The sequence below is a fragment of the Salvia hispanica genome, chromosome 5, assembly GCF_029641045.1.
Source record: "Salvia hispanica isolate PSC_SH4W2 chromosome 5, Shi_PSC_v1, whole genome shotgun sequence".
Taxonomy (NCBI): Eukaryota; Viridiplantae; Streptophyta; class Magnoliopsida; order Lamiales; family Lamiaceae; genus Salvia; species Salvia hispanica.
In genome coordinates this window covers 11,360,925-11,384,775 of record NC_142696.1, presented here as the reverse complement: position 1 = coordinate 11,384,775, position 23,851 = coordinate 11,360,925, and the positions used below count along the sequence as shown (strand labels likewise).

The window sequence follows — 23,851 nt, the reverse complement described above, 5'->3', positions numbered from 1 at the left end:
TCTCTCAATTAAACACATTAACCAATAACTCATAAAATCTCATGCCGGCCAAGGAATTTGTCATCTTAGATGAGACTGAGAGAGTAATAAATTTTATAATTACATGACTTGTGGCAGTATAAGAAAAACATTTATCGGGCGAATGAGTTTGAAACAAAAATATTAAAACATTTATCGGGCGAATGAGTTTGAAACAAAAATATTTGATGAATTTTGATTATCCATACAAAATATTTTACAAGCGTGTTTTATAGTGATACAAATTGTTTGAAGTTTGCATTCTTTGGAGCACAAGACTTTAAAAAACGACATGCATGAAGAAAGAATGAAGTAGAGGAAAAAGAAAATAAAATAGATAAAAAGGAAAGAATAAATTTTTTTTCTAAGATACAAATTGATTAACTGTGTCCACATTTCAATTTAGTAGATTCTCATTAACTTTTTTACTTACGTAATGATATTTTTGTACCAATATAAAATAATAATAAATGTTTTTTTATCAATATGAAAACAATAATGAAATTTTTACATACTTTATGTAAACATGTTAAAATAAACTAGGAACGTACTTATTAAATTAAAATAAACACGAATGAAATATTTGAAAATAGCTTTAGGATGGAAAACGATTCGTGGTTGGATGTGGTAACATGTGGCAGAATGAGAAAGCGAGTAGAATGGAAAAGAGAGTTGATTTTTAGAGTGTAGAAAGAGTAGCAGCATTATTTTAGTTTTAGTTTTAGTTTTAAGTTTGAGTGTTTGTGTGGAGGAGAGAGAGAGAGAGATCGCCCATCCCTTCCCTTTCCTTTTTCCTGTATTCGCTCCTCCGTTTCTGAGGTCATGTCATGGTGAATTTCAATGTCCGTCACCGCCGCTTCCTCCTCCATGCACCACCAAGGTACTTAATGCCATTCACACATAATTCAATTCTACTTGTGCACTTTTTAATTAGAAGATGAATTTCTTACTTACTGCTTATCTGTTTACTAGATGTTTTGTGGCAAATGAACATGCGATCAAGGGAACAACATATGGAATATGGACCATATCCAGTGCGTGAAGGAGAACCCGATTGTTCATACTACATTCGAACTGGAGTATGCCGATTTGGCCCTACATGTCGATTTAACCACCCTCCTAACAGAAAGCTTGTATGTTATGCTCTCTCCGCACTTCTTTTTTAGATTCGATTAACAATTAAGATAATTAAGTAAAATAGAGTGTTTCTTTTTGCTGTAAATAGAAATTACTCCTACTCAACTTTAATTTTGGAGCTCCTGTCTCTGGATTGTTTGCTGGCTATACTATTCTATTTTTTTCCCTTACACTTAATCTGAAATTATCAATTTAATTTATAGGCTATTGCCACAGCAAGGATGAAAGGTGAATATCCAGAAAGGATAGGACAACCTGAATGTCAGGTATGTGTCTATACAACTTGTATCTTCATTCTTGGCATTACATTTTCTCTAGCCATATTGGTCCCATGTAGACTGACTCTTTTCATGATTCCATAAGGGTTTATTATGAAATTCTTTTGATCACTTTTGTTTTGACTTTAATTATTTTCCTTGTAATGTTTTGTCTACATTTGTGTATTTTCCTCTGATTTCTTTGTAGCCCTAGTCTTTTTTGAACTATGAATGCTGTCTTTTGTAACTTTAACTTATTTGACTTAAGTTCTCTATTTGCTTCTGACAAGCTTCTTCGTTATATCACATTTGAACATTTTTGTCTTATCTTCAGTATTATTTACAAACGGGGACATGCAAGTTTGGAGCCACATGCAAATTTCATCATCCTCGAGACAAAGCTGGGATCACCGGACGAGTTTCCTTAAATGTTTTGGGATACCCACTTCGCCCGGTCCACACTTATACCTCCCTGTCGATGATTTTCCTTGGTTTAGTTTCGTAGCTGAATTTTGGGATACTATTGATATACAGTCATTTTGCAATAGTTTTGATAAATGATCATTTTTACAGTTGCTAAGTTGGGTTATAAATTACTGGTTGATGTTTACAGGCTTTAGCTTTCTCATTATCTCTTATAACACAGTCTCAATAAAAATCTGGATGAGAATTCGCAGTGGTGAGAAAAAATTAGCCTCACTTTTCTAAACTGGATTATGAGTATAGTCTAGTATGAGAGGAAAAAGATGGATGAGTTCAAGGCCTGATGAAGAAAGCACTTTATATGAAGATCACAATTGCTTGTGTTCTAGTTCATGAAAGGGAAGGGGCTAAGCTAGGCTTCTGGATAATATGTACCTTCATAAGAGAAGGACGCATATGAGTTACTGCAAAAATCCTTGTTCCTCACTTGAGAATGGTTTTGAGTAAACAGTCCGTTCTCGAGAAATTTGGTGTTTTCTTCACCTAATTTACATAACTGACAGTAAATTTTTAACAAAAGTAACTTTTGCATGTTTTTTTCAAGCTTTCTTGTTTTAATTTAGTTTTTTCCATTGTTTTCTGTGCAGAATGAGATGGAATGTGGATATTATATGAGGAATGGACAGTGCAAATTTGGAAGTACTTGTAAATTCCATCACCCCCAGCCATCAAATATGACGGCATCTTTACGTGGTTCTGCCGTATATCCTCCAATTCAGTCTCCTACAACCAGCCAGCTGTCATATCCATTGACAAGAGCTTCTTTTATAGCCAGTCCACGGTGGCAAAGCCCTTCAAGTTATGCACCACTTGTCATGCAGCAGGGAGTGGTATCTGTGCCTGGATGGAACACATACATTGTAATATTTCATATGAGTTTGTTTTCTTTATACTTAATTGCCTGTATGGCTTTGCTTTGTCTAAGCAAGACAGATTGGAGCATGCCAGTGCCCCAATCATAGTAATTATTAATTGCAATCGAAAACTTAAATCACACTTCAGCCTTGTGGTATGAAAAATATGCATGTATGAGGTGCTCCCTCCCAAACCTGTTTCTCATGGAGAGTATTAAATAGTGAATTTCAATTGGTTGGATGCAAGATCCTTCCAAAAAGTATCCAGCTTCAGGATAAAATCTGAATTTGCTCATGCATGGCTTTTCAGGGTCAACTCGGTTCAGTTCTATCTTCTGAAAACCAACCTCCTTCAGCAGTAAACATCCAAAATGATGGAGCATCACATCAGGGCGACTCTGGAAATGTTGCATCTGAGTATGGTGCTGTACCAATGGGATATTATGCATTCCAAAAGGATAATGTATTTCCTGAGAGACCAGATCAACCTGAATGCCAGTTTTATATGAAAACTGGGGACTGCAAATTTGGTGCAGTTTGCAAGTTTCACCATCCTAAGGAAAGACTGGTTCCTGTTCCTGACTGTCACTTGAGTCCAATTGGACTTCCTTTACGGCCGGTAGGTTTTCTCACCAACATTTATTTTTTCCTAGCACACTCCTGAGGACAATAAACCAGGAATGGGTCTCTGCCTTCACTTTCAGTTATTCAATAGTTAATTTTACATACAAGCCTGTACCTTTTTGCGATGGTGCCTAACCTTTGGATTATTTTTCAAAGTCAGCATTTTTTACCTTTCAAATATATTTCTTTGTTGTTGGTTGTAGGGGGAGCCTCTATGTGTATTCTACTCGCGATATGGTATCTGCAAGTTTGGTCCAAGTTGCAAATTTGACCACCCCATGAGAGTTTTTGCATACAATACCCCTGCCTCATCATCAACTGACCCTACAGCTGTTCGTCGGTTTTTGGCATCTTCACCGGGAACAGTTCCAATAAATTTCTCCCCAGATGGACTCATCGACACAAGCTCCACAAGAAATAGGCGGCTCTCTTTGTCAGAGACTATACAAAAATCCTCGGGTGACAATAACACTGACTCAGAGTGAAAATATTTCTTCCAAAAGTAATTGAGTTATTGTCCTATTTACTTTGGAAGATAAATAAATAACAGCTTCCTGTATATTCATTTCCCTGGCTGGAGATGTACATAATTCAATTCCAAGTCGATCTGCTTTTCTGAAGATGCAGTTCAATTGACTAGATTCACTACTTAAACTTGCTGCAATGTATAAATCTGCAAATGTTATCACATTTGTTAAAAGGCAGTGGTGGATGTTTCCAATTTTTGAGAGCCGTCATCATTTTCATATATTTCTATCACTTCTGACAGTCTTCTGAGCATTTGGTTTTGCAGCAGGGTTTGCCTCTCCGGCAATAGTCTTCCCAAAACTATACAGGGTCATTCCTTGCGCTAATAGCTATTTCTGCTGATTATGGTTGATTTCCTCTGTGTTTAAAATGCTTGCTATGTCCCCTCCATTTCATTATCATTAGTAAGAATTATCATATAGTTTCCGAGCATTACTTTGTTAACATGAGCATAATTATCTCTCCACTAATTTTTTAGACATCTTTTTCTACTGATTAATGTTAATGTCCTATTTGTCTGGAACTCATGCTACATCCATTCGTGTAATGGTTATTAGTGAGGATTATCACAATTTGTGAGCATAATTTTGAGAAGCTAAGGTGTTAGTATTCTCTTATTACCAATGTTTGCTTCTTTAGTTTCTCTATCAGGAATCTAATGTCTCTCTTCATTGACCATGCTAGTGGTCAAACGATTAGGTAATTATGAATTTATGATATGTGCTATTACCTGTCAGTGATGCTATTAGGCTAGTAATTTTCTGTGTCAGCAATATGTATGGTAATTTATGACCAATAGGTTTCTGTTAAACAGTATTGATGTAGAAGTAAGAAAAGTGCACTGGATCTGTTGAAGTAAGAAAAGTGCACTGGATCTATATCCAGACACGTCAAACTAAGTATAACCTATTTTTGTGGTTTGTCTAATTTAAGTATGGTTTGTGGGTCATATGTTCTATGGAAATGGGAAGGGACTGGAAGCAAGTGTTTTTAATTCAACCTACATTGATTCAAGTTGTATGTGATTGAGTTCTAACATAATCTGATCAGACTTAAAGATAAAACCATGAAAAAAAGATACTATATCTTTCTATAAGAGCCAAGTCCAGGGGTAGTTGTTCCATGATTGAAAGCAATTCATTGAGAAAGCTAAAGATCAAGTTTTGCTGTGCCAAAACAGAATCAGGTAACTTGTGGTATCTATCTGTCTGCTTTATTAATTCTTTTGAATTGTAAAAAGTTTTCAAGTTCATAATTATCTCTTTGTGTAGAGCTCTACCTATGCTTGCTTCTACACACTGAAGCTATAAGGAAGTATGGTCAACCTAAGTTGAAATAGTTTTTAATTTCTCCTGAGCAGCTCAGAGATTGCTATACTTATCAATTAGGATCTGCAAAGAAACAGCGAAGGAAAAGTGGCGTGCTTCACTTATCCTATGTAGCAGTATATTTTTCTGAGGGGCAATTAGCAGGTATTCTACAAAATTAAGACATAAATTTTTCCTCACATGACTTCACCATTTCTAATTTCTTGAATCACTAGAGGTGTTTGATTGCAATAGCCATCTTTGTCGGGGTGTTGGCTCTCTTTACTTATTCTGTTACTCTTTCATTTACATGTTTGATGTGTTAAAACTTGCATGGTATTACACTTGTGTACAAGTGTCCTTCCTGGCATGGAGGCTCTTTTAATAAAAAAAATGTACTTGTAGAAAGAAGATTATTAGACCGAAGGAAATCTGTGTGTTTAAAAAGTTGCAACAAATTTTACTTTGATACTGCTGCAGCTCTCTTTCTCTTTCATTTGTACCATGGCCGAAGAAAGCATGAAATGCCATAGGTGTGAAATGCCCATCTGCAAACTTTAGCATTTCTTCTTTTTGGTTTATTGAATACAATTAAACCCCCCAACCTTTCCTCCTCCCTTATACACACCTTCAAACCAAAACTACTTTATTTATTATCTAGCAATATAGTTAGATCCATGTTCATACCCATTCACTATCACTTCCCTCAACAAGAAACATCTACTTCCATATCTCCTTCCAGATTACAGTTCATCACCGCCAATTTCCTGCTTCTTTTGTCGACTCTTTTAATTCCTTTTTGAAGAACATCACAGGCAGTAAGGAATGAATGCAAGTATTCGTGGAATTTTCTGGTGTGCTGATTCTTTTATTCATCTCTAGTCGCCATCAACAACTGATTGTTTATGGTAAGTTTCTCTCTCCACCACTTTTATTTTCTTTTTGTGTATCAGAAGACAGGTTGATTGTGAAAAAAACCCATCTTGAAAAGGAGTGCTGGTGATAAAAAAAATGGTTGCAGGTGGCGGCGGAGGATATGGTGCCGCTGGGGAAGGAGATGATGGTGATGTGAATGATAGCACAAGGAGTTGGGGAGCTTTCAGATTTGTTCACTTTGCACTTGCTGTGGAGGTGAAAGCAGAAGCTACTGTTTGCCATCTCCATGCTGCTATGCTATCAATTGCAACATTCCAAACAGGCCCTTTGGATCTGTTCTTTCACTCCCAAAACTTGTAATTGCTTTGGATGCCATGTCTAATTCTTGATATTCTTTTTTATTATTTTCATCATCATCAATAATGCTGGTTGCTTTCAGTTGCTGGCAGTGAAGCTGAACAACAAAATCTCTGCTGAGATTCCTCCATGCAAGGGATAGTTTGAGGATATAGCAACAACAGAAACTCTGGGGAGGGACCATACCTTGCAAGTCGTTGGAAGTTGTCGATTTGAGCTCTCTCAACGATGCTGTATCCACATGGTCCTAGCTTGGATTTTTGTCCATCTCACATAGTATGCTGAATGGATCCCTACCGAGCTGGTTGGTCACATTCGAAGCAATCAATCACATAACATAATTGTCTCTCAGGGATCATCCCACAAGGCAGGGCTACTGAGGGCATTTGCAGGCAACCCGGGTCTCTGCCACAAGGAGTCATCATGCAATGGGAAGGGACAGCCTGCGATGCTATTTAGATATGGGAGTGAACAGGGACTGACTTCAGTGAGGATTTTGTGTGTAACTAGTTTTGTAAGTTTCTATACTGGTTATATTGATCTTTGTTTTTATGGTCTAACCATAAACTCTACATGTTGCAGACCGAGAAGTAGTGATTTTGATGGTGGAATCCCTCGCTGTGAAGAGAAGCAAAGATGTCTCACGCAGCATGCTATTTAATCATAAAATATAAAGTATTAAAATATTAATTTATTTTTTAATAAAATGGTGGGGTGTGAGATTGTGCTTCTCTCCACAGCAGGAGATCTAAATTCGGAAAAGATTGATTACCGCCTTGTGTTTACTTATTAAGTACATAAATTGTCTTGTTTTGCTATGTTAATTATTTTATCTTGTCCGTTTTCAATTGAGAGTCAAATCAAATTCGATTTGGTATAGTGCAAAAAGCAAACTGAAAAACCATGATTAGATTCTATAACACACTATGCCATCGATGCTATTATTCCTCACGTGTTAACAGAACATTAAAAATAGCATCAAAATGTTTTAAAATGGGATTGGATACTTAACACTCAGCATACAAAGTAAAATAACATGCTGGATTACAAAATAAAATGAGAAATATAATTCCCCAGAAATAAACACTATCACATTCCTTCGAATACATGGAGATGGATATTGTAGACACAGACAGAAGACTGCTTAATACCTAATTGGCCCATCCAAGCTCCCAGATGCAAACTGAAACCACAATTCATGTATGAGAATCATTATTTAAACCACAAATTAGAGTTTGAGAAGGGAAAATATAAATATTAACAACTCTAAACACTAGAAAAGGTTCATATGGAAACCTCACATGATCATGATTCATAATAATTACTCATTTGCATTTTGGATCCTAAACATACTGGAAAAAATTTGACTCTTTCATTGCATCCCCACAGATAAAATCCCATGATACTGCACAAGGAAAATATGCACATAGAAAGAAATGACATTTACCTGTCGAACAATTGGATTTGTTGAGGAAGAGAATTCATGAGTCGTTCCTTGCCAAACAGCCCTTCCTTCGTACAAAAACAACAGCCTGGATATGGTATTTGGTATTAGAATGAGAAGTAGTAGCCTCAAGTTGTGTTCAAAAGGCTAGAAATTAACCACTACCTATCAACAGCTCTTTTGATTGTGCTATGTTGATGAGTGACTACCACATAGGATGCAATCTTCCCAGGCTTCCCAAGTGCATCCTCACCTTTCATATGAACCGAGCGAATGAGATCTTCAACAACAGTTGATGCAATTGGATCCAGACCAGCTGTTGGCTCGTCATATAGGAGCACCTATTCAAAAAACATTTGATGTATGGTTGACTAAGAAATTGATGATATTTTTACTTGGATAAAGCAAATTAAATTGTATTTCATGATAATACGTTGCATATCCTTATAACACCAAAAAATACAAGCCAAAATAGATATAAAATCTTAACCTTTATGTGTAAGCAGAGCACCAGAATTTTCTTTGGTAGACAAGAAAAGGAGAACAAAAAATACCTCGGGTTCAATCGCATGCTTTGTTGTATCAAAAATGATGGAACGAGCAAGGGCAACTCTCTTTTTCATCCCACCAGACAATTCAGAAGGTAATCGATCTTCAACTCCCTGTAAAAAGAATTCACTTAAACTACCCCTGCCTTGGGAAATGAGTAAGTCCTTCCACTGTATGGCATACAAACTATTAACCTGGTTACATTTTCTGAGAAATTTTGCTGTCAGATTCTTACTCCTAAGTAGGTTCATCAGATTGACCATTACATATTTTATGTGTGCATCATGATATCATCCATAAGAACTAATCTCATTTAGTCCACGCTATATTTAATTGGTTTTACAAATAATATGGAAATCAAAGCTCGATTTGTTATTTTATTCATTTATTTGAAGTTACAAAGAAAATAACCAAATGAAGCTATTCTTAAGTAATTTGTAGAATTAATGACATCAATAATAAATTTTGAGGTATAGAATAGAATTAAAATAAATGTATAAAACAAAGCAAATAATGCTAACGAGGACTAAACAAGATCTTAGTATATTACTATATATTTATAGGATTGTAATAAAATCTGAATGTGTTTATACAAAACTAACCAAATATCAGGCTTATGATTCGGAAAACAGACAGTTGTTATTAACGTCACTTGGCAACCAATTGAAACAGATAAGATTGATTTTGCCAATTAATGCAAAATCGTTTGTGGAAATAGCGTGATTCGTAGAAAATATGACATGATTCCTACAATTTATGCTATGGTGAAGTAAATGTATTGTTATGCTGATGTACATTCAATGTTATGATGAAGTAAACTTTCGAATTTGTAATGACGCCTTTCATTTTCAATGACAACCGTAACTCACTTTCTCTCTTCTAAAATATCACAAAACTATAAATTCCATACAACTATATCGATTTAAACCATTTTTTCACAAACCATGTATCCAAACTAAAAGTAATTTTATTAGGATTCTACCAAATTATTTGATTGCATATGTTCACATGAACAAACTGTCAAATTTTCATGAAAAAATGGAACATATAAGTATCTCGGCATATTTGCATTATGTTGAATTAAATCCAATGTTATGCTTAAGTTAATTGAATGCCATGCTATGCATTATGACGATGTAAATTCAATTTTATGCTGAAGTGTATTATGTCGAATTTATTGATGGTGCCAATAACAATTGACAACTACCCTTAAATGTCATGGGGTTATATACTTGTGTTGTACTAAAGTAAATTTAATGTTATGTTGAAGTAAACTCAATGTTATGTTGAAGTACCTGTTCTAATTTGTTGATAGCCCAAAAGACATCCAACAACTACACTTTATTACCGCAAGGTTCATATAATTTTGGACAATTTTACTCACATGCTGAAGAAGGTATATTGAAACGAATTATTATGAATTCCCAACCTTCCATTTTTTAATCTAATGGATGAGTTTTGGTTTTAATTCTACATTTAAGTGTGTGTGTGTGTATGTGTGTATGTGTGTATGTGATATGCTTAGATGGTAGCTAAGTGGATGTGATCATTAACCACATACCTTTAGGCCCACAGCAGCTAGAGTCTCTGTGACGAGTTTGGCAATTTTATCCGCTGGCATAGTTGAATTTTCATATCTGTCACAGAAATTGAAAAAATAATTTAATACATAACTTAAACATGAAATACAGTTGATAACAATGAAGCAAAAACTAATTATAAAGACAAATATCTTACAACAGAAACCCGACATTTTCACGAACAGTGAGAGAATCAAAAAGTGCTGCACTCTGAAAAACCTGTTACATTGGGCAGTAGCTTCAAAAACTGTCTAGATTAGAATCCCTGAAATAATAGAGGAGGTGCAAACAATGTTATCTCACCAAGCCAATTCTTAGGCCAGATAGTTCCTCATCACTGATCAGCCCGTGCCGTCTTCTCCCGCGAATCAATACCTCACCCTAGTTGTTCAGAATTAATGAGAGACCACAAGAAGACAGTCAATCTCAATCTAAAGTAGCTTCCATCAATAATAATAATAATATCAGTATAAAGTACAACATAATACCAAATGAAAGGAAGGAAGTTGGAAGAATCAGATTACCTTGTCTGGAGCAAGAAGGCCGGCCATAATCTTCAAGATGGTTGACTTTCCAGTCCCAGATGGCCCAATAATTCCGACAGCCTCTCCATGCCTAATCTAAAAAAGAATTTTAAGTTTGTGAATGGTAAACTGAGAATGATTTAGCTGGTTCCTGTGGGATCACAAGCTTATTCACTAAAGTTGACAAAATATAGTTAGTTAGAAAAAGGAGCACGTAACCAACACAAATGAAGAATGGTGATGATCTCATGTAACAAACAACCCATTCCTTTAACAAATCACCACTTGCAAACATTCATTTTCTTCCTAAAAGAAACACATAGGACAACGTATGCATTTGTAAGTTAAACAAGAAAATCACCTTAAAGCTCACACCTCTTAGTATGTGCTTTTCCCCAAAGGATTTGTAGACATCTCGGCATTCAATGAGCACATCTGACCCATCCTCAATGTGAGCACCCTGGAGAAAAAAATGAGTATAATCCGAAAAAAGCATCTAAATGTTCTCATCACCTATCACAATAGAGAAGCAAGCAAACAAACAAAACCTTGAAAGGGAAAATGAAATAAAACCTTAAAGTTTGCAGGCTGGTAATTTTGAGGCGGAGCGACGCAAGCACAACAAACCCTTCTTCTTCTATTTATTGAGGAAAGCGGCGGGAAAGATGGGAACAGATTAGAGCGGCGGAGAGAATCGAAAGCGGTGAGAGGGTTGTGAGAGATGGAAGCCGCGGCCATCCTTGATCTTCCAGCAATCCAATTTCCGATTACCGCCGGAGGAGGAGTGGCGATCGCTGCCCATCTTCGTTTATAGGAGTAGTACTATACTATTTATTTTTCTCATTTTTTAATCATAAATTCCAATCTCAGGAATGAGTAGAAATAGAATGTGTTATTTACTAAATCCTCGTCCTCCAATTATCTACTTTGATTCTTTAAACCAATTTTAAAAAATTTAAAAGAAATTGAATCGTAAAAGTTATGGTATAATAATCTCACTTTTGTATACTAGTATTAATTGTGTAAGAATATATAATAAGAATAAGTTAGTGGAATATAAAGCCTACTTATCATTTATGAAAAAAATGAAAGTAAAAAATTAATAGAAAATAAATAAAAATGACAAAAATGGACAATTAATGGGGAACGAAGAGAGTGTTATCTTTTACTCCATAAAACTATTAAAATCAAAATATAAATAAGTCAAATATTTGTTACTCTCATGTCACTGAAAAAAAAACTCCACAATAAATAGACAAAATTATAAATGACATGAGTTTTAACTTTTAATGTATAATTGGTAAAATAAGAAAGAGAAGAAAGGAAAATGTGATGAAAGTGGTAGTGTATTATAGAAAAGTATTTATTTAAAACTTTTCATATGCAGAACTGGTCTAATTTTAGTGGACACTCTAAAATAGTAAAGTTATTCTATTTTTTATGAACGGAAGTAGTACTAGTATAACTATGAATTTTTAAAAAGGCGAGTTTAATCAGTTAATGCACAATTTTTAAAAATGCACAGGTTAAATGAATCATTTGCAAGTAAGATAGATAAAATTTAATAATGATTGAAGTATTATTAGAGCATCATCAATCGTGCCCTTAGCTAAGAGCATGGTTGTGATCTGGTCGCACTTTTATTCATTTTATATTTCATGCTCTTAGCTAAGACATGATACCTGATGTACTTTTTATTAGCACTAAATAAACTTGCAAGTACACAAAGTATATATAGTATAGCTAATGGTCAGTACCGGATATCGAACACAGGGAAAACTATCACAGACTAGCTACCTTCTACTAAGCTTCTACTACTATTTGAAAAAAAACAAGAAATTATGGTTTTTGAAAACAAAAGATTTAAAAAAGAAGAACAAATAACAATTGCAAATAAAAACACAGAGATTAGATAGATGAGATAAGGGAATTCAAGGGATGTACTTTCACAGTTATGGTTATACAACTACAACACCTAGCACAACTCATACTTCACTAGAACGAGTCACAGGTATATTGTCCATGTGACACAAAGTGGATTACAGAAACTAGGGGCGTCAATCCTAAAAGCTCCTAAGACTTCTAATGTTCTCACTCTCAATTAACAGTGTTGTTTTAAGGGAAGCTAATTGTAACGTCAACAAAGCTCTTCTAACTCGCAAACCTCTTCTCACAATTATGTTGCAAGTCAATAGATCATCACAGAATGTGTCTCTCAAACGTGAAGCATCCAACACTTAGAATAGAAGCGAAATAATGAACAAAACGGATATTACATAAATAGGAATTGTATAACCAAAATCGTTACTAACACATCGAATTCTATGAATTTAGTTACACATAATTGAATAAGCTAAAAACATAGTTTATAGGAAAAACAAAGAAAAGATAAGAACTATAATAATAGAACCCAAAGGTTGAAACTTGTAGTTTTGATCTTCTCTTGAATCCTTCTTCAAACGCCTTTGATCTTGATGAACAGTAAAAGGACTCTCAAATATTATCTTTGAAAATTATGCAGCAAAAGATCTCTTATTGATGAAGCTTGAGGGGGTATTTATAGCCTTTAATCTCATGCTCTGTATGGTAAATCTTGGAGAAAAGTAGGTTAATTCTGTGCATCACCGGAAGAGCACTGCTCTTAGCTAAGACAGCGTTGGGGATGTTCTTAGTGAAGAATGAATCTCAACTCAATATAAAAAAAATAATACTGTAATAAACTTTTAAAATTTTTTAAGAAATGAATGAGTATATTTAAGTGGAGTAATAAATATAAATTTACGATTATATTTCTTCAATCCTATTCCAATTCCTATTTACCATTCCCATCTGTTTAAATGATAAATTCAACCTATAATTAATTAACATTACACAAAGTTTCAGCCCATAATGAACTTGCTACTATATGAAAATAATATGATTCTAAAATTTTATAATTATGAGTTTGGCTTAATTAAAAGGAATATAGAATATGATTTGATTCATAATTATTAAACTATTATGTTTGGTTTGATTATTAGTACTCCTCTTTTGTGGTCAAAGATGAATCACTTTTCTTTTGGGTTTACCTCAATCAAAATGATTCAATATTAAAAATAAAAACACATATATTTTCAAGTTTTACCTATCTCTCTTACTTTATTCTCTCTAGTTAACACAAAATAAAACTACATAAAATCTTGTGACGTTCAAGGAATGAGTCGTCTTCCTTGGAACGAGGGTGTAATATATTTGCGGTTTCTATCATTTTATTTGGGGCTCAAATTTAAAGCACCAACCTAATACCCGAGGCTTGTATCTAACCACCCCGATTGAACTGATTCGATCACCGTGTTTATACTTGCTCTATATCTACCCTCACCTTACAATGTAGCTCCACTTTAACATCTTTCCGCTCTCTCTATTTCTCTCTCCATGAGTACGTCATCTTCTTTGATCATTTTCGTCTTCTTTGTTTTTCTATGTAGCCGTAAGATCATTTTCACATACCGTATAGTATCAAATTAAAAGTAATAGTACTATAGTAAGAATTTTAACAAAATCTCAATTGCAAACATTCTAAAAAAAATTGGACGAAAATGTAATTTGAATGTTTCTATAATGACCTACAGTTTAATTCTCTTCATTGCATTGTTTTTTATGTGCCAAGAGGATATACAGAATGCCTTAAGTTTAATGTGTATAATATTATAATGCTGAAAAAATTGTGATGTTTAAATATGTTTTTGAATTTGCAAGCAGTTTTGGTTTAATGGAATATGTTGCACAGATAATGCTCAAGTGCAATGTATAGAAAATGTGTGTGTTTTTGAATCATACGTATGTATAATACAGTTAGTTATCATTGGGACCATTTTACCCCTTAATGCCCTATTCATGTTAAACTAATGTTGGATGAAAATCATAGATCTCCACCCTCTATTTCTTGATCCAAGGGGTCATATTTGACCTTAGTTATGATAAAAAAAAATGAGATTCATTTTAATCCTACACTACATAATTGTATTTATTGTCTCATCCGATTTTACGATTTTAATTTCTAGATCTGCCATTGATGTAGATGCTGAAAGTTCGAATGATTGATTTGTTAAGTATCTATTCGATGAATTTATTGCCTATAATTCTTCAACTGCGAAAGAAACAAAAGCAAATGTGGGTAAACTATTGCATAAAAAAGTTGTTCAAAATCAACCAACAAATAGGAAAAGTGCCAAGTGTGGAACATGTACTTAATTTAATATTTCCATATAGTTTACGTACTTAGTTTGAAATTGTGATTGATTTCCAATAATTTGGGTAAAGAAGGTACAGTACTAAATGCTTCCAATGAATTGGGGACATTTAAGTTGAAAAGGATTAATGAAGTGCAATACAATAAGATTAAAAAGGGCTAACATCAAAGTCCAATGATCACCCATAATACTTTTTTTGAAATCTAATAATGATACAACCTCAAAGTCTATGGACCATTTGTATATTGACAGGGATTGGTGTCCCTTGCACAACGGAAGTTATGTATAAACAAATAAATCAGATCTACGGATCTATTTGACCGATTATGAGATTAATTATCTACATGTTAAACAATCAAAATTGCATACAAGAACGCACATAAATCATGCTTTAAGGAATTAAACCCTAATTCATGATATTCTACGGATTAGGGTTATCGATCTGATTCTCCAAAGAATCGACGATTGCTTGCTCCTTCTCCACATGAAGATCTTCGTACTCGACTACGGATCTTCTAATCTGTATCCCGAACTCAGATAATGACCTTTGGGTGGACAAGGCTTGTCAGAATAAAAAAGGAATTGATTCGTTCACGGCAGAGAGCAGAACGAAAATTATGAATTAAATCTTAATTAATCTTCTTTCTAATCTCCTTTTATATAGAGTTATGATGGGCCAAATTAGGGATCCATGGAGGTTGGACTTGGGCCAAACCTGTTGGACTTTTACTAATTGAATTGAGCCCCAATTTAATACAAGTCCAACAGAATATTATAATCAGCCACTACAGTAAAATAATATTGACTGACCGTCCAATCAAAAATTACGAGTAATCCAGGCTTTACCTCTTTAATTTATTATTTCCCGTGTTTAAGATATAACTATCCATTAATTAATTTAAGTCTGCTATTTGACTTTAATTAATTAAAATATTTTTCCAAGAGTTGTCTAGTTCAAAATCTTTATTTATTATTCTGGAATAAATTCCAATCGGCCGGGTTTCTGAGTAATAAAACCTTTTTCGAACACCTCTTGAGGATATTATCAAACTAGACTCACTCAGCACACGATTCATTGCAATAACAATACTAGCACCTTTAGACATTGATCACCACTACCCAAGATATCAGGATTCTTGGATTGCGAAAATCCGCACCATTTGATAAATCAAAGTAGTGCATAATCAATATCATGTGCTCAATGTTATGTCAACAATGATTAAGAAATAACAATCACCGAGACCTCATCTTTCGGTAAATAGCAAGAAAGACTTATCTCAACTGTTAGATCCTTTAGTGCTATACCACACCAGTGTCGTTTATTTCCTAAGGTAAGGAAACATGCGGACTGACACTACAACCTTTCACGATAGGTAGCCAAAGCCTATCTAGGTTGTGAAATTCTATTTCTCTTCTACAAAGGACCGACTGCGTCACCTTCTGTGAACATCGTTCACGACCAGTCTTCTATGTAGAAAAATTACACTTGTTTGCTTCTTATACATTTAAATGTTTGAGAAACATCTTATAAATGCACAAACAAACATCAATGCAATAAAATTACTTCTTCTCGCTTTGGGTTAAAAGTGGATTGTAAAATTTATTGTATACAAACAATTCTATCCGTGCAACATGCTCAAAATATGCTTTTCAGTATACCAATCCTAACAATCTCCCACTTATACTCAAAATCATGCTTTCGAGTATACCCACTGCCAAAACTCTCCCACTTATACTCTAAGCAGGTCTCGGACCATGATACATCGATCTACCATACTTTTCACCTCATATGTAAAACATGTTGCCATATAGGCATTGTGTGAATAATTCTACCAGGTTGTTCTCTGATGATATCTTGGTAACCATAATGTCTCGCTGCGTACTTTTTCCTTAATTAATTTCATACTTCATCTCTATGTGATTGCTTAGCTTTATCTGATCGTGTTTCCCTCGAGTTAGACACATGTCTAGAGTAACCATAATAAAATATAATACTCATAGGCATACTCGGAATCACGGTCAAAGCTATTAGAAAGTTACTGAGATGAACAACTACCTTAGTAGTTTCCTATGAAACCACACTTGTAATTATCATGATAGAGCCTGTGATGTAATCACACTCCTTCAAGACTCAGTTTTCAACTCCTAACGTGAACACATAGTCAGAGGATAACTCGATCACCGATCAATAATAAAATCGAGTCGATGTAACCTAAAGGACATAACATGGATGTCTGGTAAACTAGAGCATACCGTTTAGTCTTCTTCATGTACTATAGTATATTCTTTACCAATCTAATATCCTTGGCCATGGTTAATATGATATCAAGCTTCTATGCCAATGGAAGGTCAGGTTTTCTTTCGGGTTTTCGTATGTAATTGGGAGTGTATCCAACTGATCAGGAAGAGATTCCCGACCCAGCTGAGTCGTTGGTACGAAAACCGGGACCTGGCTTCAACAAGTTTCCTCAACCCACTTCTACTAATTAGTATAATGGAGGTAAGGGTCGAATCCCACGAGGATGGACACGTTTTGATAACTGCGGTGACTTTCCTGGGTGTTTTGGTTAGCTTGGGTTGAGATTTTACCTAGGCGAGAAATAAAGGTGGTACTCTACTGACTAGTAGGCGTGAAAATAACAGGCATGTGGTGGTGTTCGTGAAAATAGGGGACAAGGTGTCTCAGAGGCATATGGAAAGTAGACAGTTACTAAAAGAGGAAAATTAGACAACAAGGTATATCTGGTGGCTAGTGGTGAAGAACTCCTTTGAAACGTCCTCCTGGGTGGTAGGCTTGGTCATCACGCGGGTACTAGTATCACTTCTTGCTGTCTCCTCCCGACCTACTGACTCTGATGCGAGGTCCAGACCCTCAGCCACCTTGTCAGTATTCTCCTCCTGGTCAGTCGGCGTTGCTGATACTGTCCCTGTTGCCATTTGGGTGTCCTCCTGGCTAGCATTCGAGGGCTCCTCCCCAGGTTTTGTAGGAGTAGTCTTCTCGTCATCACTCGAAACCTCCACTGCATCTGCTGCTGTGTTTGTTCCTGCCTTGTTGGACGTCCACTTTCCTAAGCATCTCTGTGACACTCTTTGGGGTTTCTGCCTTTCTGCCTTGGGGTCGTTTTTCAACACTAGCCTTCTTTTTACTGGTTTCGGTTTAGTTACCACTGAGGCTTCCTCTTGATGTGTTTCTGGCTCTTGCCTCTCCTCCTCAAGTTGTTCGGCCCTTTTCGGTTGTTCGTCTGTCTTTTCCTCTACTGATTGGTGGGCTACCCCTTCCGACCTTTCCGCTTCCTTTGTTGCTTCCCCCTTCCCTACTGCCTGGGATGCGAGGTCCAGTACCTCAGCCACCCCTTCAGGGTTTACCACGATCCTATCCCCCTTGCCCAAAACCGCTTGGAACTCATCTTTCGTCATTAACCCTTGCTTTCTGGCCATTTCGTTCAGGTCTATCTCCTCCCTCTCTGCTTCATCGGTTGTGGCTTCAGTGGCCGTTATCTCCTCTGCTCCACCTTTCTCGCTCCCGCTTGCTCTCCCTCCACTCTCCTTTTCCTCTGTTTCTCCCCAGTTTGGATCTTGATATGCGGAAACAGGGCTGACGTCGAGCGGCTCTGTTTGTTGGTGTATGGGAGAAGGGTGGGAGGGTTCTGATTGTGCAGTTACTATTGGGGAAGTCTTTTCGGATGTCGGAATTGAGGTTTTTGGGGTGGTGGTGGGTGGGTTTTCTGTGGTTGCAGTTGGGGTAGGGTTTGATGTCGCCGGCATTCCTCCGGTCAGGCTAAATCCGGCCAGTGTCACTGTCCAAACTTTGTTCGGGTCTTGTTGCCTTAGATACGCTGCCAGTGCGTCTAATGGAACCATTGCCAGAATTTCTGTCGTCGGCGGTGGCTGTGATCGTTGTGGGCTTGGCGGCTGCGACTCGGCTGTTGCTTTGACTTTTGGCGGGTCTTCGCCGGTGGTAGATGTTGGGTTACCGGTTCTTCTTCCTTTTGCCATGGCTTGTATCGGTGGTGGTTCTTTTTCTGGCGGTGGTTCACGGTGGTTTCCGTAGTGGGTGGTAGTTTTCCCCAGTCATCGTCTAGGCAGAATGAAGCAAATAACTGGATCTAACTAGTTCAGGCAGTTCACCTTCCTTTGAGAATCCAAAAGCAATAACTAGATCTAACTTTCCTAGGCAGAATGAAGCAAATTCGAACCAAAGCGACATGCAAAATAGAAACTTCATAATGTAAATGTTGGAAAATAACAAAGTACTTCAAAAGAGCAAAAGCGATGAGTGTTTGCAAATAACTAACGATGAAAACAAGTAAACTTTAAACTAAGAAAGCGATTAAGATTGTTTGTGCCACTCCGAGCGATGATACTACTACACTGCTACGATAACTGGCTGGAACGGCGGATTGATGACTTCTCCGGCAACTCTTCGACGTCAAGTAACCATGGCTGTGGCGAGAAACGAGAGGTGGGATAATGCTGAAGGAACTGATCTTCTAGAGAGAATTCTACTAAGTGTGTTGAGAACCGAGAACTTCCAACCGAACTCTAAGGAACCAACTCTAAGTGTGATTTTTTCCGAACTTCTCTCTCTCATCCAAGTGGCTTCTTTTATAGGGAGGCTTGCCCTTGCTTTTAGGGTAGACTTCTCCTGCGTTTGTTGGTGTATGGGAGAAGGGTGGGAGGGTTCTGATTGTGCAGTTACTGTTGGGGAAGTCTTTTCGGATGTCGGAATTGAGGTTTTTGGGGTGGTGGTGGGTGGGTTTTCTGTGGTTGCAGTTGGGGTAGGGTTTGATGTCGCCGGCATTCCTCCGGTCAGGCTAAATCCGGCCAGTGTCGCTGTCCAAACTTTGTTCGGGTCTTGTTGCCTTAGATACGCTGCCAGTGCTTCTAATGGAACCATTGCCGGAATTTCTGTCGTCGGCGGTGGCTGTGATCGTTGTGGGCTTGGCGGCTGCGACTCAGCTGTTGCTTCGACTTAGAATAACACGTACCTTTTTCCCATCAATCTTCTGACCCAGTACGACCCCCACTGCATAGTCACTAGTATCGCACATCACCTCGAAGGGGTGATCCAGTCAGGAGCCTGAATGATCGGTGCAGAAATCAATTTTTCCTTAAGGAGGTTGAAAGCAGCCTTGCAATGCTCATCGAAGACGAACTCCACCTCGTTCTGGAGAAGTCTGGTAAGGGGTTGGGCAATCTTTGCGAAATCCTTGATAAATCTTCGATAAAATCCAGCATGGCCAAGAAAACCTCTTATTCCTTTCTGATCATTAGGGAAGGGTAGTTTGGATATGACATCCACTTTAGCTTGATCCACCTGGGTCCCCTTTTTTGACACCACGTGTCCTAAAACTATTCCTTCTGTAACCATAAAGTGACATTTCTCAAAATTTAAAACCAGACTCTTTGCTTGACACCTTTCTAGCACCACATCCAAATGTTGCAAGCACGAGTCGAAAGAGTCTCCATAGACGGTGAAATCATCCATGAAGATCTCTATACAATCTTCAATCAAATCCGAGAATATGCTCATCATGCACCGTTGGAAGGTACCGGGGGCGTTGCATAGACCAAATGGCATACACCTATACGCATAGGTTCCAAATGGACAGGTGAACGTGGTCTTATCCTGGTCCTCCGGGTTCACGTAAATTTGAAAGTAACCACTGTACCCATCCAAAAAGCAGAAGTACTTCCTCCCAGCCAGTCGCTCCAGCATTTGCTCGATGAATGGCAGGGGAAAATGGTCCTTCCTGGTTGCAGTGTTCAGCTTTCGGTAATCTATACACATTCGCCACCCAGTAACTAGTCTGGTGGGTACTAGCTCATTCCTCTCATTCTTAATCACTTGGATCCTGATTTCTTGGGGACCATATGGATTGGGCTGACCCATTCACTATCTGGTACCGAGTATATAATGCCCAGTGAGAGTAACTTCAAGATCTCCTTCAGTATCTCTTCCCGCATGTTTGAGTTCACCTTTCGTTGAGAATCTCTATGTGCCTTGGCTCCATCCTCCAGTCTAATGTGGTGCATGCAGACGTCCGGGCTTATACCCACCAGGTCCGTAAGGCTCCATCCAATAGTCTTCTTGTTTTTGCTCAGCACAGTTAGTAGTCTTGTCTCTTGCTCTTCAGTCAGCCCGCTATTGATGATTACAGGGAATGAGTCTTCCTCCCCTAGGTAGGCATACTTAAGGTTCGCTGGCAACTTTTTCAACTCCACTTGCGGGGGTAGTGTGTCTGTAGGTAGAGGGTTCTTCTTTGAATCCTCCTCTTGCTCTTGTTCAGCATTTGATTTTATCTCCATACTGGCCGGTACCACGGCCCCTACAGATTTTGCTAGTTCTGACTTCTGACAAAATTCTGTAATTGCTTCTTCGATCTCTTTGTTAGTCAACCCTCGGCTACTGATCAGATCACACCATGCAGCTGCTTCCACATCAGCCTGGGCATACACATCCAAAGCTTGGAGTTTTTCCTGCAATAATTCGGTCTCAAAAAATTCTTGGACTAAGGGGTCAATTACATCAACATAACATAGATTTTCAGAATCTATTGGTTTTTTCATGGCTTCATTGATGTCAAAGACAAATTTCTCACCATTAAAGTCAATGCAGATTGTCCCCTCGGCCATATCCACAATTGTCTTAGCCGTTCTTAAAAATGGTCTTCCTAACAATATCCCGCTAGACTCCCTAGCTTCTGGTTCACTCATTTTTATGACATAAAAATCAGCGGGATAAGTAAAGTTTTGTATCCTGACCAACACATTTTCTAACACACCCTCAGGATTGATACATGACCTATTAGCCAGTTGGATCAACACCCTAGTATTTGACAATTTTACCCCCTTTAACCGATTATAAATGGATAACGGCATAACATTGATAGATGCTCCTAAATCACACATTGCATGCTCGATTTTCACATCTCCAATTGTTATGGGTAAAGTAAACATACCTGGGTCGGCTCTCTTCGGCGGCAGTTTCTCCTGTACAATGGCTGACGCTATTCCTTCCACCATGATTTTTCCATCCTCCTGGGCCTTTCCAGCTATAAACTCCTTTATAAACTTCCCCAGAGGGGGTAGTCTCACGGCTTGGAGGAATGGTAAGGTGACATCCAGCTTTCCAAAGATCGACATGAAATCCACAGGGTTTTCCTTCTTCCTCTTCGTCACAAACCGATATGGAAACGGTTTTTCTCCTTTAGCCTCTCCAGTTAGTCCTTGTGGACTTTCCCTTGGTTCCTCCTGGGGTTGAGGTTCCGATGCGGGCATTGCTCCTTCCGGTTGCTCATTTCCAGGTTGTGTTTCTCCCTCATTTCCTTCCACAGTAGGCTTCTCGTTTAGAAAAAACGGATCCTCCATCTGAGGCAGAGGCCTTTTGAGTTCTTCCGCTGAGATGGTGTCGCTCAGCACCCTTTCTCTACTAGACTCCCCAACAGGGTTCTTGAGTTGAGGTCCATTGTAGGTTGTTCCGGACCGCAGTGTAATCTTGCTCACATTTGCCTTTTCAGGTACATAGACTGTAGATAGGAGTTTCCCTGAGTTCCCTTTCATTTCGCCCACCGAGTTAGCAAGCTGGGCCAACTGCCTGTTCATCATATCCATATTTGCCCTATGCTCCTTCTGGGCACCTTGCATTCCTTGCATAGTTTCATTACTGGACTGCAAGTCGTTTTTAATGCTTTGCTGCGAGGCAAGAATCTCTCCCATCATGTCCTCCATGGACCTCCTCGACCTGTTTGGGTGATGGAATTGGTTCGAGCTCTGGTGCTGGTTATACTGGGGTGGTGGGTTTGACTGGTAGCCTGAGAAATTTTGTTGGTTTTGGTTCTGTGGGTACTGATTATACTGGGCAGGAGGGTTGTACTGGTCGTGGTTGTTTTGGTACTGATTTTGGTTTTGGTTGTGGCTGTTATGTTGAGGTCCTGGGTTAAATTGGTTCTGGTTTTGGTTCTGGTTGTTTCGCTGATGGGGTGGCACATAGGTAGGGTTCGGGTTCTGGTTTTGAGGGTTTTGGTTCTGAGGATGCTGGTTTCTTCCTACCCAGTTAGACTGGTAGTCAGGGTTTGTTGGGCCACGGTTGGGATTTTGGTTCGGGTAGGGGTTGGGTTGATTTGGAGCCTGATTTTGGTTCTGATTCTGATTTCCATATCCCCATCGGAAATTTTGGTGGTCCCTCCACGGTGCATCCCTCTGCCTTCCCGGAATCCAATTGCCGTTGGAATTGTAGTATCCTGCGGCATTTGCTTGCTCCACATCCAGCAAGTTGTCCGGCTGGTCATATGGTAGTTCTGGGGCCTCCTTGCCTCCAGTCGGAGAAGGTGGTGGAGTGTTCTGCTTGATTGCAATCAACAATTCCTTCTTTAATTCCTCCATCTTCAAATCCATCAACTCCTGGTCAGTAGCCGAAGCACTTGCTACCCTTTCTCTGCTGTACCCATCCCTCGCGTTGTCGTACGTCTTTTTCGCATTCAACAGCTTGCGTAACACTTTTTTGGCTTCACTTACTCTCAACTGGGTGAAATCGCCTCCAGATGATGAATTCGCCAGATCCTTGGTTTCCTTGTTCATCCCCTCATAGAAGGTCTGGTGCACCTCTATCTCCTTCATGCGATGGTTGGGGCATGACTCCAGAAGGCTCATGTACTTCTCCCAGTACTCGCTCAGGATTTCATCATATTCTTGCCTTATGCACGATATTTTCCTCTTCAATGCACTTGTCTTTGAAGACGGGAAGAACTCGGCTAGGAAAACTGACTTGAAATCGACCCATGTATTGATAGAGTCAGTTGGCAGGCGCATGAACCAAGTGTTGGCCTCTCCCTTTAGGACAAAATGTAGGGCCTTCAGCTCCGGGAGTTGGTACTCTAGCTCCTCTTTCTCCTCGTCGCTACTCGTGCCTAGGTCGGACAGTGCTGTCGACAGGCCAGAACGCGTGGTAACGAGTATTGTTCCTCGGGGAAGTCAGGTTTTCTTTCGGAAGGTCAGGTTTTCTTTCGGGTTTTCGTATGTAATTGGGAGTGTATCCAACTGATCAGGAAGAGATTCCCGACCCAGCTGAGTCGTTGGTAC

The 23,851-nt window shown here is 38.1% G+C and overlaps 2 protein-coding genes across 8 annotated transcripts; one reads left to right on the top strand and one right to left on the bottom strand.

Moving 5' to 3' along the window:
• The first annotated feature begins 732 nt into the window (after positions 1-732).
• On the top strand, positions 733-7,013 carry LOC125188926 (zinc finger CCCH domain-containing protein ZFN-like). 7 transcript variants are annotated; one of them, XM_089058782.1, is made up of 11 exons: positions 844-898; positions 991-1,151; positions 1,359-1,421; positions 1,747-1,866; positions 2,483-2,755; positions 3,060-3,368; positions 3,577-5,087; positions 5,262-5,373; positions 6,024-6,116; positions 6,230-6,440; positions 6,524-7,013. In XM_089058782.1, exons 1-7 carry the CDS (start codon positions 859-861, stop codon positions 3,856-3,858), a joined length of 1,248 nt encoding a protein of 415 aa, XP_088914908.1. In that variant the 5' UTR covers positions 844-858; the 3' UTR covers positions 3,859-5,087; positions 5,262-5,373; positions 6,024-6,116; positions 6,230-6,440; positions 6,524-7,013. The 7 variants fall into 7 exon arrangements, with proteins under 7 accessions (XP_088914914.1, XP_088914908.1, XP_047941983.1 ...); XM_048086026.2 differs by having other exon boundaries at positions 6,014-6,116; XM_089058787.1 differs by having other exon boundaries at positions 5,262-6,116; positions 6,524-6,717; positions 6,794-7,013.
• Positions 7,014-7,414: 401 nt separating this feature from the next.
• On the bottom strand, positions 7,415-11,394 carry LOC125188927 (protein TRIGALACTOSYLDIACYLGLYCEROL 3, chloroplastic-like). Its single transcript, XM_048086028.2, has 10 exons — positions 11,112-11,394; positions 10,900-10,998; positions 10,539-10,634; positions 10,318-10,395; positions 10,172-10,233; positions 9,996-10,071; positions 8,440-8,547; positions 8,051-8,226; positions 7,889-7,973; positions 7,415-7,624 (listed from the first exon to the last, which is right to left on the bottom strand). Exons 1-10 carry the CDS (start codon positions 11,274-11,276, stop codon positions 7,586-7,588), a joined length of 984 nt encoding a protein of 327 aa, XP_047941985.1. The 5' UTR covers positions 11,277-11,394; the 3' UTR covers positions 7,415-7,585.
• Between the last annotated feature and the right edge of the window lie 12,457 nt (positions 11,395-23,851).